Source organism: Micropterus salmoides, unplaced genomic scaffold, assembly GCF_014851395.1.
Source record: "Micropterus salmoides isolate LMB-PRFRI ecotype aquatic unplaced genomic scaffold, ASM1485139v1 Ms_hic_scaffold_13, whole genome shotgun sequence".
NCBI classification, from domain to species: Eukaryota; Metazoa; Chordata; class Actinopteri; order Centrarchiformes; family Centrarchidae; genus Micropterus; species Micropterus salmoides.
In genome coordinates this window covers 3606542-3624888 of record NW_024040374.1, presented here as the reverse complement: position 1 = coordinate 3624888, position 18347 = coordinate 3606542, and the positions used below count along the sequence as shown (strand labels likewise).

General features: G+C 39.0%; 2 protein-coding genes and 1 non-coding gene across 3 annotated transcripts; all 3 read left to right on the top strand.

The window, feature by feature from the left end:
* The first annotated feature begins 2089 nt into the window (after positions 1-2089).
* fetub (fetuin B) lies at positions 2090-7704 on the top strand. Its single transcript, XM_038715102.1, has 7 exons — positions 2090-2391; positions 3553-3666; positions 3984-4071; positions 4370-4536; positions 5072-5185; positions 5694-5780; positions 6729-7704. Exons 1-7 carry the CDS (start codon positions 2182-2184, stop codon positions 7473-7475), a joined length of 1527 nt encoding a protein of 508 aa, XP_038571030.1. The 5' UTR covers positions 2090-2181; the 3' UTR covers positions 7476-7704.
* Positions 7705-9623: 1919 nt separating this feature from the next.
* Positions 9624-14505, top strand: si:ch211-284e20.8 (uncharacterized protein LOC563738 homolog). Its single transcript, XM_038715103.1, has 7 exons — positions 9624-9978; positions 10190-10303; positions 11044-11122; positions 11589-11755; positions 12138-12251; positions 12675-12809; positions 13252-14505. Exons 1-7 carry the CDS (start codon positions 9781-9783, stop codon positions 13507-13509), a joined length of 1065 nt encoding a protein of 354 aa, XP_038571031.1. The 5' UTR covers positions 9624-9780; the 3' UTR covers positions 13510-14505.
* Positions 14506-15038: 533 nt separating this feature from the next.
* Positions 15039-15110, top strand: trnah-gug. Its single transcript has one exon. It is a non-coding gene; the product is annotated as a tRNA-His (tRNA).
* The last annotated feature ends 3237 nt before the right edge of the window (positions 15111-18347 follow it).

Sequence of the window (18347 nt, the reverse complement as noted above, 5' to 3'; positions counted from 1 at the left end):
ATTTTGTTTGTGATATTCCTCTGTAATCCAGTTAATAATGGAGTGGCGTGTTCACAACATGTAATTTGCATTTCATTAATTCACTCTCAGAGATACACACATGTCCTTCATCATGACCTCAATCAGTCCTGCTTTACTTGCCATCAATTTCAAGCACTTAATTCAGATTGTTGTGTATGAGCAGTCATGTCATTTCAACATTTTTGTGCATTACGTAAGTGTACCTGATCAAAGTTGCAACACAGCTGCTACACAAGAAATGTCGATATTTAACCTAGTGTTTCCATGGATTGTTTATTTTGTTATGACAAAGTTCAAATGTTTCACTGTCACTGCAGTGCCTGCACTTAGAGCAAAAAAGTGGACTGGCCATCGAGAGCACTGGGAATGGCAAGCTGATCGACCTGGTATGTCGGGCCAATATCCCTCAGACATGTAGACCGTAGGCCTGGAAAATAAAGAGCTGTATACTCTTTTCTGTCAGGTGGAAGTATCTTCAGTTACTCCGAGATACACAATGATAAACACAAGTCCAGTTCAGAGCTCTGAGGAAATGCCAGGTGCAAAAAAATATTATTATGAATATTTATTCCTGTTGCCTTAAGTATGGAAGTAACTAACTCTTGAAACTGAGGACATCTGTCTGTTTTAACCATTTCAGATGTTAGCAGTAAAAGATATGCTACTGGAATAAACAAATTGCTTACAGGATATGTGGTCTGTTGTGAACAGCGTGAATGTGGAGACTGGCCCGGACTGACAATAGATTTTCAGCCTGAATTATTATTCCAGTCCGTCCCTGTCTCTTTCCCTTCAGCACAACTGTTGATCTGTGAGGACCAAAAACTTCTGAAGTGATTTTGGATTAAAGTTCAGGTAGGTGGTGACGTGTAAAACGCCTCCGTTCATGCCCTCTGCTTGTATCTTCACCATTTTATCGTCACAGCCGCGAAAGGAAATTATTGATATTATCCAAACCCTGGTTAACTTTCTGTGATATCATTTTTCAAATATTTATTCTTACAGTATCTACACAGGGCTACTAACGCATGACTGGAGTATGGTCAAAATCATAAGCACACAAAAAATGGGCCACTGAATGTTTAATACACCACTCAGACTTTCACATCCTTACATAAACATGGCATTACTACAGGCAATGAAAAAGAAAGTTGCCATTGGACATACAGTAAAAACGTCAATCAAAATTGGATGGTTTGTGCAGTGAACTACTAAGGCATATGTAGTCGAAGATGTACTACGTTAAAAGAAAAAAGTCTTGCATTCAGTCTTATGAGCAAAACCTGCTTTTTAAGTTTTCAAAGTAAAGTGTCTCACTGTGTTATGCTACTGTAACCTTCATAAAGTATTCAAAAACACCAATTTACTCTAAGCTTACTCTGTGTTTTGTATTATATGATGTCTTGTAGAATAAAGGGTTATTAGCGGTAAATTAGCTGTGGGTTAGCAGTGGCAGTGGAGATTTAAATCTTAAAACTACCCTTTAAAAATGCACCAGTCAATGTCAGAGGTCACTCCAGCTACATTGCTTTCTTCCTGACTGTGATATAATCAAGGTGCCTCAATGCATTTAATGATGACAATGGTGACCTGATACTGCTTTGGTCAGCTGGTACATTAGTTAGTTCTACAATGAGCCGTTAGATAGGACACTATTTGATTATTTTATATCATTCTTTGACTTTTAGATTATGACTACTGTGTTTTCAGCGTACCTGAATAAGTATTGAGCCTCAATTCATAGCCAAGAGTGGATCAAGTGACTTCCAGCCCACTGACTGTCCCTATTGATGAGTATGACAGCAGGGGTGATTATCTCCCCACTGATAAGCTCTATTGTGCAAGTCTGTAGAGTAGCTGATTGGTTGGCCGATAGATCAACTGTTGCAGCATTCCTGCAGGGCTGTGTGTTTTGAGAGGGGGTGGGGGTCAATGGTTATGTTTACCTGAGATGAGAGGAGATGCAGTGATTTTGTGTGTGTGTGTGTGTGAGTGTGTGAGAGAGAGAGAGAGAGAGGTTGTGCTTACAGTAAGCAGTGGCAGGATATAAAAGGTCACCCTTTCCCTCTCTGGGCATCTCTCCTACCAGACCAGCCCGTGGGAGTTTGTGTGAGTGTGTGTGTGTGAGAGAGACAGACAGAGACGACCCAGGCCTTTACCATGAAGCACTGTGCGCTGTTGTCGCTGCTTTTGGCGATTGGTTGTGTGCACATCCACGGTGCACCAGTAAACCCCTTGGTGCCGGGGTCGTGTGAAGACGCGTCTGCGATTGGCGCTGCCGGACTGGCTCTCACCAAAATCAACCAGGACCGGCAAGAGGGCTACATCTTCAGCCTGCACCACCTGTCCAATGTCCACACAAAGAAACATGTGAGTCACGCCACTGAGTGCAACCATAACACTGAACACAAGCAAACTAATTTGATATATACTGTTTTCCTATAGAGTAGACCAAGGTTATTTAGGAAGTTACTCCAGTGTGAGACCTTTGAATCGCTGCCCACATCTCCAATTTGTTCAGCTATTCAAACAAACTGGCTGCTTTACAACAGATTTCATTAAATAAATCCCTAGTTTAAGCCAATTATTTATCAGTTATTTAAGAGAGAATTTGAAGGGGCTACTATCTAAAGTGTCCATTTGTCTATATCATTGTAAAGTGCACAAGTGTGAAACATTATTGGTTAAGGTAGAACCAAGAGAGCAGTTATGTGTAATCTTCACTCTTGTTTTCACTTAAAGTAAAGGTTTAGGTTTAAGAGAACATGTTGTTTGTTAAAAATAATGTATGTCTACAGTTGAGATGACACGTAAAAGATGATTATAAAAAATAGGTATGAAGCCCAAAACTGTACAAATAAGATCCAGGTTACTATGATGAGACCATGAAACTCTTCATTGAAACCCACACTGGGGTTTTTTCTAGTGACCAACTACAAATGTTTAATTGTAGTGAATCCGTGGTGTTCGCAAGAGATTACAGTAACAAGTAAGAACAAATGAGACACCGTGTAACCCTGAAAAACACAAAATCCAAGCAAGGAACTAATTAACAATACATAAAAAGCTAAGACAAAGACAGCTCATGTGAGATGATTAAGGGAAAGTGACTAAAGATGATTAAAAATGATAAATCAGATTTCAGTCTGCTCATCTGGCAGGTCATCCCTAAATTAGTTTCAGGTTCGAAATTCATTATAAGCTAATTATGAGCGTAATTACAAACCAGACATCAAACATTTAAGCCAGGGATGTTATTGATGACGTGTCAGCTGTGACGTAAAAGACAGATCTGTTTTGATTGTGTGAAAGATCAGGTGATACAAGGCTTATTGGAAGGGTAATCGCTGTCATGGGAAGATTAGAAACTGATGGTAGAAACTTCTTTAGGGTTTTATTTGTCATCAGTCATTTGAACTATAATTTCCCTACCCAGTGAAAGATAATTTCCTTTCGGATGTTATTGACTGTTGTTATTGCTTGATAATTGCATGACATGTGTATGTGTGTGTGTGTGTGTGTGTGTCACAGGGACAGAACGGCATGGTTTTCTACTTGACTCTGGATGTTGTTGAGACCAACTGCAGTGTTATCAGCAGGAAGGACTGGAAGACCTGTGAGGCTCGTTCCACCCATGACACACCGGTTAGAAAACACATGTACACACACAAACTTGCATGCACACATACTCAAACGTGTTTATGCCCACATTCATGCACAAGTCTTTTCTATTCTCTCTTTCAGTTTCAGTAACTTGCATGCCTAACTTAAATCAGCATGTCTTACTGTATTAGGAGAACAAGCATTATATTTTCTTGCTCTTCCAAAAAGACTAGTTATTATGTTAGCACAAGAAGAAACCAAAGAACTTTGTCTAAATATTTGTCAAATCTTCTTTGTTTGTATATGTGCAGCACACACAAAAAAACTTTATGTGCTTATTATTGTATTGGTCTTTGCAGGTATATGGACAGTGTAAAGCTGCCATCTTCATCAGTATGGTGCACAGAGTGGTGCGTCTCTACAAATACAACTGTGTTGTCAGACCAGGTAAAAAGGAATATTAACAATAAAAGCAAATACAACTCGTGATTTTCTTTAAATTTAAATGAAATAAGACATTTCGTCCCACACTCACTGAGTATACATTAAGTAGTATAAGTTTTTAATTCTGCCAATGGGATCAAACAGTTCCACATCTATTCAGTTCACTTTCAGTCAGCACTGGTTTGATTCTTGTTTTGTAAATAAGTGAAATGTATGACAGATTTCTAATTAAATAACTGTGTGCAGGGTAAAACAAGCTCATGATATGAGCACATTCAAAACCACTTTTCTCTCTGCTCAGTTCCTGCAGCTAAGCTGATTGAGATATGTCCTGACTGTCCGTCTCTTATCGCCATGGACAATGATCAGATTCAGAAGACTGTGACTCTCTCACTGGAGAAGTTTAACAAGGAGAGCGGGTTGGCCAATCGTTTTGCTCTACTCAAAGTCACCCGCGCTTCTGCCGGGGTAAGTTTTGTCCACCAAGATGTCATGGGACATGCTGTATTGTCCCATCTTTCAGTATTTTGTACAATATATATTATGAACACATGGTCAGTGCAGATAATATGGTGACCGATGCCGAATTCCACTACTTGTGTTGAGAGGGAGGACGGATGCTCCTGAGGCTAATACCGCAGCGCTTTTTCCTAATTTCCAAACAAATTTCTAAACCTTTGGGAAAAGTAAATTGTGGATAAATCCCAAAAGCATTTCTCCCCACAAACATTGAAAAAGTTATTGTAGGAGTGGGGGAGTGAAATGAAATGCAGCAGGTCCTCACTTTATCAGAAATAATACTTCTAGAAGGTGGAACGAACTTGATACTGATAACGTAAAGTTGAACAAAATTGAGGAGATTAAGATTAAGTGCACTGCTTCCCTCTCAATCCTCATGACCAGTCCTTTTGAACTTATGTGTGTTCCAACTCCTGAACAAATATCTCACATTGTTATGCCTAACCCTTTGTTAAAAGTTTTCTTTCTTTCTTTCTTTCTTCAGATGGCCATGTCGATGTATTACAACGTACAGTACACCATCCAGGAGACCACCTGCCCCAGGACCACAGAAGCAGTCACAGCTGAAAAGTGCCCCCTCATGGAGTGCGAGTTTGCAGTGAGTCATGAAAAATTGTTATTTAGAATATTGTATCTTGAGCAAATGGATTGTTTCTTTTAACTTTCATTATTTGTTTTGCATGTTAAAGAGAGAAATAGTAATCCTTCATGTCAGTTAGTACTTTGGTCAATTAGTTCTCAACGCTGTGTCTCCTACTATTACATGCTTGAGTAGAACTGTATTTGACTTAAATCCTCACAGAACCTTCTTGGAGAAAAAATCAAATTGAAGCCAGTTTTTATTCTGTCTTTTTAGTTTTAAGTGTAATAAATATGGGGATTATTTGAGTTTTTAATGCAGTAACCAAAGATGCCCAGAAGCATCCTTTTGTTATGCGCATTGCTCTGGATCAGTGTGTTTTGAGTTCATATCAGTGAGTAAGTTTAGGAAAGCAGAGGATTACTCTAAAATTCTGTTTATTCAACTCTATTGAAGCCACAGGCATAACCATGCATCCACTCTCTCATCTCTCACCTGTTTTTTTTCTGTTCTCTGCTCTCCACAGCACAAGGGCTTCTGTAAGGCATCCTTCTTCAACTCTCCCACTGGTGATGGTGACACCAGTGTAGATTGTGAAATCTATGAGCCTGAGGTAAGACTCACTAGGCCATAATAAAACACATAGTGTCACATTGATTTACTTATCACTTTTGTATTGTTGTTGTATTTTGTATCTGTAGTAAAAAAGGAAAAACAGACATGAATTATTATTATTTCATAATTCAATTTATAAGATTTCAATTATAACAAAAAATCAAACGTCATTCTTTTAGATCTGTAGACTTGAGTAACAAAAAAGAAGACTTGACTCTGTCCCTATTGATCTGACTTGACTTGAGACTCGGATAAAAACGTCACGTTTGGTAGAATACCAGAACAAAGCTAAGGCTTTGCATAACCACAGATTTTAGATTATTAGTGCTTATTGCTTTGAAATGGTCTCAGCTATGTAAATGGTATTTACACCATGTATAAACATTTTGAATTATTTAGACCAAAAAATGTGGTTGAAAGTTCAGAAAATGTGTCATTTTAATAATCAGCATTCATACACATCTTGACGGCAATTGCTTGTAAGGTTTGGGTAATCTCAAAGATTTTAGACTTGATGTTCAGATTATAATAATATATATAATAATAATAATAATATGATAATTCAGATTTAGGTCTTGTTTTCATTATCATTTCTAACACCAAAGATCTGGGAACACGGTGACATCCAGTGGAGCAAGAACTTGTTCCTTCAAACGATCAGACAGGTTGTTTTACACTGCCTGACTTCCTAAAAGCGATGATCTCAGCGGTTATTTTGGTGATAACGATGTTAATGTATGGAAAAGATAACCACACAATAAGACCCAAGTTGTATTTAAGATTTGTAAAATTCTCTTTCACAACTTGATCAGAAAGACTTCAAACTTGGACTTTGGCTTTGCATTCTTCTTATGCAGTTGATGTTATGTATTTATCTTAAATCAACCAGTTTACCCAAATTGTTATGTAATACACATCACTCGTTTTATCTTTACATGTTCTACAGGCTGCTGAAAGAGAGAAGAAACTGCACCTGCTGGGCGGAGAGACCGACCACAGCCACAACGACACACATGCACACAGCCACACCCATGACCACGCACACGGTGCTGACCAGACACACACACACGACCACGTACACGACCACACCAAGAGCCACACCCATCACGACAAAACCCACAAGCACGCTGACAACAACGACCACCACCACACACACGACCATGGTGCAGACAGTACCCACAGGCACGCTCACAGCCACTCCCATGACCACGGACATGGGCACGATCATGTGCACACTCATCACGCCAAGGCACACAACCACTCCGGCGACTCCCCAAACCACCACCACGACTACAAGCACGCCGATGGCGAGCACACCCACGAGCATGACCACGAGCTCGCTCTGGACCATGACCACAATCACGGTCATCTGCACGACCACGAGCACCACCACCATCACCACGAGCACAACCATGAGAATGAAACCCACGACCACCCAAAAGGCATGGTGAGGATGCTGCCCGCCATGGACCAGCCCATGACCCTGCCTTCCTTCCCTGATGTCCCCGCCGGTGGCCCTGAGGTGGGAGTCACACTACCCCTCAAGCCCGACCCACAGATCCCCAGTGAGATGGAACCCACCATCGAGGCCTTCCCCACCTCAGTCTCAGCCCAGTGCAGTCCCCGAGTGGCAGGAGCCACTCTGGTCGAGAAACTGTTTGCTGAAGACCCCATGTTCAAGCCAGCTGCGTAAGGTGGCCCATGGATCTCACTTGGGAACTAAACAGATCTTAAAAAACTCAGACTGAAGTGAAATGAAGACCGGAAAACATTTAACAGATTTTCTCCAGACACTTCACCACTTAACTGATCATTTCTTTTTTTAAATCCTCAGAGACGACAAAACTGTGAAAACTGACCACAATATGCCCACATTCTTCATCATTCTGAGTCACAATAAAATCATCCTGTGAAACATGAAAGTTTTCTGTTTGTATGTTATCTGTTCTTGACTGCAAAAAAAATAATAAATGATACAACAAATATGTCAGTGAAGATTCTCTGAGATCCAGGGAGGGTTAAAATCAAGGGCAACTTGACTTGATAAAAGATATCTGAAGACCAAGTCCAGTGGTCTACTCTTCTTAGATAGCACAAATACTTAATCAGTATTTCTGGGATTTATCTAGATCCATTTTGTGTTGATTTAATACACTTGTCCCCCCACACAACATACTCTCCCTGTGTTTCCGGTCACTTATCTCACTAGTGTCATCATTCAAACCAAACGGTATGAAAAAACATCTACAATATGTTTATATAAGGAAGGTTTGACAAGATTTCAAGTGAATTAGACTCATGAACATTTAGTAATCCTATTTAAATTCATCATGTTGGCATAGCACCACCTACTGTAGGGTAGGGTTATCAACAGGTGAAAATAGCTCCACACCACACCACATTTCCTTTCTGCCTTTCTTTCACAGGTTTCATGAGAAAGTGTGCAAACATTTAAAAAAAAGACTGGTTTGGTTCTTAGGTCACATGGGTTCTACAGTCATGTGACACAGGCCAGCTAAATGTGTCAGGGCTGTTTATTGGCACAAACATTACACAAACGTACTGAAAACATTTGGTAGCAACAACGTCCAACTAGGGCCAGTGTAGGTTAAAAGAAGGTAAGTTACAAAACAAACGTACAGAGCCCGGGGAGGGGGCTAATTATTTATTATTAATTATTTTTTTCATGTAAATTTGCCACTTTAATTTCAAAGAATATCATAGTTTTTTTCTCATAAATGTTTGACTTTTATCTTGGAGTTTTTTCTCAGAATATTACCCGAGTCACCCAGCTTCATCATTATTTTTTAACTACATTGGCCCTAATATGCCATGAGAGATGCAGCCACTTACATTTTGTAGTTTTTCATGAGTAGCTTAGTATCAAAGTATCAACCCTGCAGTATCAATCTGGCCATCCCTAGTATAAACTACACTCACCTACTCTGTGTACATTATCTCTGTGGCCATTTATTGTTAACGTCAGTTTTACACACTTAGCAAACAGCTTTTATAAGTGTTCATTAGCCCTTATACAAAACCCACACTTAACGGACTGCAATTCTGATTTGTTGCAAAAGTGACACATTTGTAATTTGCAGGTAAGGATTGAATCTAGGCCAATGATAAAAACTTGAGAAATAATGTACAATACTTGTGCACTAATGTGTGGTCAAGCATTTTAATTTTTTTATGATCAGATCAAATTCCTTTAAAGAAATACTCCAATAAAGACCAAGACTCATAACTAAACAGAAGCAGCAAGTGACCCAAAATACTATTTGGCCTACATTGCTGTGCCACATGGGGGGAAAAACAACAATAACAACAAAGTGAAAACTGTTTTTAGCCTGGCTGACCCTTTAAAAAATTTTTGGCTGCATCATTGCTAACACATTAGCTGGTTGCATTTTTTTTTAATTTGTCATGTGCACTCTTTGTTAAGTCTGACAAAGGTAAACAGTTAACTGTGCTAGCACCACAAGAAAGTTATGTGTTTAGCTAAATTTCTGGCAAAAAATGTGTTTGGACACTGAGAGAAGTAGCTTCAGTAGCTGTTTGCAAAGGTTCTACATTTTGATTTTAGTTGTGTTGTAACTTTTCGACTTTTCATTGTACCAAAACCCAAAACACACAGTAGGTTTTTGATGAGGCTTTCCTTTAAATGAGGCTGTTTGGAACATGTTGCAGCATTTTCATTGATGATGTTGTCACATTAAAGAAATTAAATTAGGTGCACTGGATTACATGAACTTTTCTTTGAGTTAATTTCCCCTGTTGCCCAGTGCACTATGACCCTTGAGCCAGCCGTTGGCCTACAGAGCAGCAGATAGCAGCTGTTTGCTCATCCTTTGCGGAAGAGGAGAAAGTCCAACATCAGCCTCATGTGTCTGTCCAAACCGTGTCTGTAAAAACTAGGATTATAGGTATTAGAAAGGAAGACCTAAGACCGGGGCCTGTGTAAGTCTATGTGTGTGATTGCGGTGGGGTGTTAGAGGATGAATGTGTACCTGCTGGTCCTGTGTCTGGCTTTGCTGCAGCAGGAGGGAATTGCCAGGCCAGACCCTCCAGGCTGCAACAGTCCTGAGGTGGTGAGGGTGGCAGAAGAGGCCCTGGAGCAGATCAACCAGGACCGGACAAATGGATACATCCTGAGCCTCAACAGACTATACGACCTCTCTCACACTCCTGAAAAGGTGAGGGCAAACACTCACACACACACATGCACGCACTAAAACATCTACACCATCTTGGAAAGGTGCAACAGTATTTGCAGAAAGAGGGTGTAAACAGCCAGTGGGGCAGCAGGCTTGTTTGCAGAGCAAAGAAAATAATAAGAAAAAAACTAACTGTGTGTGTGTGTGTGTGTGTGTGTGTGTGTGTGTGTGTGTGCATGCTCATCCCCAGGAGAAAGGTGGGTCATTCTACAAACTGATCATTGATGTCATGGAGACCAAATGCCACATCACCAGCAGGAAACCATGGAAACAGTGTGAAGTGAGAAACATTGGTGACGTTCCAGTAAGTGCCACATGGTGGTGTATCAACACAATGAGCACTTTTTTTGTTGGCGACAGCCAGTGATGGGCAAATTACTTGGAAATTGTAATTACTTAAGGAATAATAAGTAACTAATTACTTATTATTCCTTAAAGTAATAATAACACTTTACTGGTTTACTGGTTTTTAAAAGTAACAAGTTACATTACCTGTTACGTTATTAAGCGGTCACTACTGAATTTTTACTAAGCAACAGCAACAAGGAGTATGTTTTAAAGTAAAGCAAGTGAATCCCGACTTTGGAGATGCATATTCACATGCATATTCACTTTCTCCCGACAAGTACATGCATTACTGGCTGGATGGCGCATTCTGGTAATGCAGTAATGCAGCTTTACTTGGATTAGTAATAGTAATATTATTAATGTTTTGGAAATAGTAATCCCTTATATTACATTTTACTGGGAAAAGTAATGATATTACAATGACGCGTTACTGAGTAATGGCCACAGCAGACCTAACCTCAAACCAAGACCAAACTATAACTCAATCCCTTAAAATATGGCTGTAGACTGATGCCAAAATGCTGCTTTGTTTAACGCTTGCATGTTATTGATGCTTAAAAAAAAAGAAAGAAGATAATTAGCAAAGTCAAAATTCCTTTCAGTCTAAAATTTCCATTGTTTGTTTGCTGACCTGGTTATCAGTTTTGTTCTATGTACATGGGTCTCTAATTAAATCTGTGTGTTTGTGTCCTTCAGGTGTATGGAGAGTGTGAGTTATCTGCCTACGTCGACTCTCATGTCAAACTTCAAAGTTACTCCTGTGCACTCCGTGAAGGTAGATCAACGGTGTTATTTACACTCATCTGGGACAGAAACACATTTTCTAAGTCTCTGTGTTAGAAAGTGTTGCAAGTCTTTTCTTTAACGCTTTGAATTTGGAAATGTTAGTGAGGTGTGAAATTAAAGATGCTCAGATATGTTGAATTCTTTCTCTATATATGCTCTGTCCCGAAATACCTCCCTAAGTCAGGTAAACATCACTATCCCCAAATGCAGAGTTGCAGTTGGATATTTAAGTGAATATATATCTCACTGATAAAATAATCATTTTACTTTTTGTCAGCAATTTGGCTTAGTGAAGGAGAACACACCTGAGTAAAGCATGCTGTCAGAGGGAAGCTGAAGATAGATCCCATACTGTGGGATGGAGGTTAGGGAGGGAGGACATGCACACCATTCAACAAACACTTTTCCTCAGCTACGTACCATTGACCTTTGACCCATATAATTCTTGTGTTTAGTTCCTTCCACTGCAGTGGTGGGTGTGTGTCCGGACTGTCCCACAGCTGAAAACTTGAATGAGCCCGTCATCAAGGAGACAGCCAATCTCTCCCTGCAGAGGTTCAATGAAGAGAGCCGCCTGGCCAACTACTTTACTGTGGAAAACATTACGAGAGCCAGTTCACAGGTTAAGAAACAAACAAAATAATCAACTTAAAGATGATGGACGATGTGTCTCTTGTTGTAAAGAAAATATTTTTTGTTGGTTATTATCAGATTCATCCTTCAAGTCTACACCTTCATAATGCTGTGATCTTAAAAGGGTTAGCCACTTAAATGTGGCACAACTTGTGTCTTTTTTCTTTGAAAAGTATCATTGGAGATTGATTATATTTGGTAGCTGAGTGAGAAAGTATATGTTTAGAAATCTTGACTGAATTACATCTTTCCAACCAAATGATTTTAACATTCTCATTTTGGAAAGCATTTCACAGGTGTACAGTATACTTACACTTGTCCATGTATGTGTATGTGTCCATGTATTATGTCTTTTTGTCCTTGGGTGTCAGTGGGTTGTTGGTCCATCGTACTTTGTGGAGTTCACCATTCTGGAGACTGTGTGTTCAAAGAAAACAGATGTCAATGAACTGAGCAACTGCCCACCTATGGACTGTCAGTTTGCTGTGAGTCACACACACACAAAAATATATGAAGGCTCTTAAAATACGAGTTCTTAAAACTGGGATTTCTACCGTCTAAAGCTGAACTAGATTGTTGGATGTGACATTTTGATATGCAGTTTGGATGCTAGATGCTTATTTGTTTAAATGGTATTGATGGAAGAGAGCTCTAAGAACTCCCAAGAAATATAGTCTTGTTTAAATAAAAAAAATAACTTAAGCTGATGGTGGTGGTGCTCGTGGTCGTGAGCTTAATAGCTCATTTATTTTAATACTTTTTCTCTGTCTAGTCTTAGTTGTGGTGGTTGTTGCTCGTGCACGCCACCTTGGTTCCACTCCTTTGCTGATACTTTTCTGGCTTCAAACAACATGTCAGCACTAATTTGTAAAGTCAGGCTCAGCTCTTCTTGACTTCTTTTCTCGCAGCATAGAGGCTTCTGTTTGGGCTCCCACATGGCCCATGAGGACCAGTTTGAAATCAGACTCCCTGTCGGAAAGAAGGACAGCTCAGTTCAAAATCAGAAGCCTGTAGAGGTGAAGTGTGAGATCTACGAACCTCAGGTACCTGCTTCAACTGCGGTGATGCACCACACAATAGGACTTAATATATCTGATCTTCAAAATGTTAAATGTGCATATACAACAAACTAATTATTGTAATCCATCTACCAATCTATTAATTGTATCTTTGATATTCTGATATCTGAAATTTAGATTTATGACGGAAGGAAGGCTTTTAGAGATTTCTTCAAAGTTCCAGAAGACAATATAGTTTAACACTGAATCAAAGACTGTGTGTAAAGTGAAAAGGGTTGCTTGTAGTGATGAAAACACAGAGAAATACCATCCAATTCTGCCACAAACAGTGCTTTTCATTTTCTTAAGAGAGAGAGTATTATGGTACAGTCTCACCACTCTCATCAACATGTTCCTTTACATTTTCTTCAGTAGAGGCTGAAATAATGAGCCACAATGTGTCTTTGTTTTTTCTCTTCCTCTGTAGGCTGCCGCTGTGGAGGAGCAAGCCCACGCAAAAGCAGACAGTGGGCACACGGGGCATCAGCATGACAATCACACGCACCTGCACCCCCATGAGCACATGCACTCAGTCGCACCCAGCTCAGACCTCACTGTCTCAAACCCACGGGGCTCCCTCGGGACCGTGGTGGATCAGCCTGCTCCTCTTAGATCTTCCCCGGCAGCCAGCTCCTGCCCCGGGCCACACACACACAATCTGGGCTTAAACAAACTCAAGCTCTAATTAGCTGGACTAGGAGGGTTGATCTTTGATCAGCTACATTTTTAAGCTACATTTTTCCTGCATGTTGTAATTAGTTAAGACAATAAATTGTAACCTATAATTAAAACCAGAGAGGGCAGTAAGTTGTGCCAACAGATTACATTTATTGTTTGATTAAAGCATTTACATAACAGGAAGTTGTACCATTTTCTGGCATCACATGGGAATTGTAACTTTTTAAACCACCTTAAATTAATGATTATTTGATTTATCGTAAAAGGTTACGTTGATGTAAGTGTGAGCAAATTGTGAACTGTGAGGCACAGATGGACAGAGAGACATTATAAGACAGAGATACTCTATGAATAAATGTCTGTAAGTCCCTCCAGAACTTGCCTGAGAATAATCACATTTTTAAGTTTTCTTCAGTATCAAAGCAATCCAGTGATAGTTGTCTGTATATCCATTGCTGACAGGAATTGCTAATGGACAATTCGGCATGCTTTAAATGGTGCCAATTTTACACAATCTAAACCAAAAAAAGGCTATAAGAACTAGGCTCAAGGTTTATCTTACAGCTAACTAAATTACCTGCCTATCTCATACATCTCCAAAAGCATTACCCAAAACTTAACAGCATGATTATCCTCCAATTCAAAGTATGACAAGAATAGGAGTGACAAAATCCATTATCCATTAGCTTTGCATCAATATTTTGACATTAGTAGATGACAGAGGAGGAGGCCCAGTTGTCTTAGTTTATCTGAAGAGAGTTCCACAGTCTCACACTAATGTTTTATTGATTATTATAAAGGACTTGGTGGTGCATTTCTCAGAAACACAAAGTGATTTTAATATCCTTAATTTTAAGATTAATAATGTTCACATTGTACGCTTGTTCAAAGATTTTTAAAGTGTAAGTGTAATATTCAGCCATGTACTTAGTAACTTAGTAACTTGATAATATTAATCACTGTTAAACTGTTTTTTTTCCGTAAAATGAACCCGGCAAACACATTTGTTTTCTGTATGATTTCTTCCATATTGTTTGTTGTTGTACAAAGACTGGCAGACATTGTAAATGATCAGATTTGAGTACAGTGTGTACAGTTTTTTCATGTTACTGATTTAACATATCTGAAAGGCTAATTCCTTGTTTTCATGCTAAAACATTTTTCTTTAAATATTTGCTTCCATATTTTTATATTTTTGTGAGTTGCAACATTAACTTTAGGTTTAATGTCTTTTTAAGATACATTATATTGGCCAATACACGACTCTTACCATAGACTACCACCACAATAATAATGGAAGGATAATTATCCAAAGTATTGGCTAAGTAGGCTAAATAAATATATAATGTTTCTGTTCACTTGCATACGGGCTAAACATGAAAATTGAACTAACAGAAAGCTCAACACACTGAGATGTGATAAGCAGAACTGTGTTCTACTGCAACAACAAAGTAAGAGAACCAACGCGTTTTTCCTCCATGTTTACACGCTGTGGTTCAGGTGTCCCCTCTCAGCTCCCGCACTCGGGAGTGGCTCGCCGTGATCGTATAGTGGTTAGTACTCTGCGTTGTGGCCGCAGCAACCCCGGTTCGAATCCGGGTCACGGCAAAATTTTCAAATCCACCGCGGATGCTGGATCGTCATAAAACAGGTCAGGCTACGCTCTTCATTGACAGTGTTGGCCTACAGTTTGGTTTCGCAAATAATATTTCACTTCAGCGGCAGCAGAATACATTGTTAAACAAATAACCATAACAGAATGGCAAAGAGAGTGCCACAAATTGACTAAATACGAGCAATATAATGCTGAGGCACTGTTTTGTACTTTCGCTTCAGTAGGGTAATGTAATGTAATGTAAGCTCCGTTTTTACTGCACCATATTTAGTACATTTAAGAGCTAGGTAGGCCTACTAGATACAGCAGAAAACTACAGCTATAGGCTATACAGAAGTATTCAAATTTAGCTTATTCTGCGTAGGGTCGCGGGGAAAGTAAAATAGAGGCTATTAAAATATAAAATGTAGGCTATTAATGTAATTATTAACAAAATTTGTTGTTAATATTGATCCTACAATTTTAAATGTAGGACTTAAATTACAGTATTGTTTATTTTAGTTAAGTAAACATTTTAGTACACACAGTATTAAGTTAACACAGTAACAGTTTTACAAGTTAATCACAATTTTTAGCTACAGTCTATGACTACAATTCATAGGCTGAAGATGATGACAAGTAAGAAACAAACACAGCATGAAAAGTACATCACAGTCATGTGAAGATGGCAGTTGAAAAAGATTACAGTAAGTTGTGAAAACTCCACACAGATAATAAATGATCCTATAAACTAATTCACAGCTTTATGGTGGAAAAGTGGATCGAGGAAAATCATGACAGCAGATGTCAACGCTGTATCGGAATAGAAAAAGTGGCACAGTGGAAGCTCCCGAACAGCTGCAACTTTAACTTTTATTGCAGAATGTATTGTAAATAATTCTGTGAGGAAGTTTCAATGACCCGTCCAACTAAATGGTGTGCTGGGTTTATTGTGTGTATCTCAATCTCAATGTGTGTGCAGACATATCTCATCAAGACGTTTCTTGCTGGCCATTATATCAGATTGAAAATGAATCACACCTCTTGCCCTCGATAGGTTTACTGCTGTGAGTTAGGCACCAGACTGAGTCAAGGGGCCCACAACAGAAAAGCATTGCTGTGATTTGTGGCGGCAATTTCATTGGCCTGTTAAGGCTGAAACACACAATGTGCTTGGTAGACTGAGAGAATGTGAAACAGTTCAGGAGAACCAATTGGACCTCAGTCTCCAGGGGAGTCTGGTTGAATACAAATTAATTTACTCGTTTATAAAAGAGTCCTCTGGCTGCCAAGCAACACAGTCACTAATGTTTACTGTTAGACAATACTGAGTGATCCAAGGAAAAGAAAACTCACTCATAAAGTTGCATACAGTAAGTGTTGTATTGGACGCTTAGCATTGTTCTCTCAGTGTAATTAATTGAAGGCAATGCTGAGATGTAGTCACTTTCAACTGTTTCTAATGTGCAAATACATGTTTTCTTTTCTTTTCAGTCATACATCAGTCTTAAACTGTGTTTTCTGGACGCAATAAAATGAATGTATAGAATGAAATATTCACACTGTTAAGACATACCAGTAATAAAGAGGATCGTTGATCTTATTTGTAGAGGTAATTCAAGCTAAAAACACAATCTGATGGTGCAAATACATTATATAAATAGGTTTTCTAGGTATTTATGTGAAATTTCTTTTGCAAATTCACATAAATAGATTATTTTGGTCAGAGAAGTGTTCTGCATTTCATAGTGTGTCCACATGGTGCCGCCCTTACTTCTGTTTTCACTTCACAGATATATATATCAATCTGCAACAGAGAGTCATGTTATAAACATATTGACGTGAGATAATGTTTAACTTTATTTTCTTTAGGAAAATTCTGCATACGTCCTTTAACTCACACATAAAACAAACTTCAGGGGCTGCCTTTTTCATCTTTGTAACATTGCAAAAATCAAAAACCAGACACATCCTGTCTCAAAATGATGCAGAAAAACTAGTCTGTGTATTTGTTCTTTTTAATCTGGATTCTTGCAATTCTTTATTATCAGTAGTCTCTTAAGACTCTCCAGTTGAGCTAGAATACTGAAGCGGGTGTACTGACGAGAACCAGGGAAAGAGATCATGTCCCCTGTATTTGCTTCTCTGCATTGGCTTCCTTTAAAATTCAGAATATATTTTAAAATCCTTTTCTTCACCTACAAAGCTCTTAATGGTCAGGCACCACCTTATCTTAAAGAGCTCATAGTACCTTATTACCCCACTAGAACCTTATTCTCCCAGGATGCAGGGTTACTTGTGGATGCTATAGAGTCTAGTCTAATGGGAGCGAGAGCCTTCAGCTATCAAGCTCCTCTCTAGTGGAATTAGGTCCCGCTTTGGATTTGGGAGGTAGACACTATATCCACATTTAAGAGTTTCCTCTTTGACATAAAGTTAGGGCTGCCTCGGGCGAGCTCTGAACTCAAGAAAAATTTGAGGGGTCACCAGATACCTCTGTTACGCAAAAAAAGTATATATTTTTAGGTTTTTCTCAAAAATGTTTTATCTTCTTTTGAGAAATACTGGACCCTTCTTGAGGCTTGTAAAAATCATTTAAATGAGTCTTTATTATTGCTTCAGTACTGTTAAAAAAGCCATTTCATACCAGGAGTCTTCCTGTAAACTGATGGCAATGTCATCTGATCGGTCCACCAGTTCAGTCCAGATTGAATAATCCCAACAACTACTGGATGGATTGCCATGAAACCTTCATTGTGCTCAGAAGATGAATCCTATTGACTTTAGAGATACCCTGACTGTGAGTGCTGCTCTATCGACCATGCCACACTGTGGAATAAATGTCACTAACAAAGCACATCTTAAATAAGCACTGCAATAAGATGAGTGCAATAGGTTTTGGTTGCACTTCCATAAAGTTATTACTGAGCCCTGGAGTCACTCTTTTCCAAACATCTAAGCAATCTAATAACTGTCCAAACGGAAGTATTAAAATGAAAACTATGCTGAACATGTTCCTTTCTTGGATAATGGATCACACCCCTGAGCGTGAGCTGCGATTTCTCTGTTCCACTAATAGTCCACGTTGTGACACAGCTTCAGGCACAATTATACATGTATTGTTGTGATTATTTGTCCCACTGTTTCCTTTCTTATCTTTATCAAAGAAACTCTCCTAGGAAAAGTGAATCCACTCCTCTAGTTGTGTGCCCCACATTCTTTGAAAATTGCCATTATTAATTCAGCTTAAG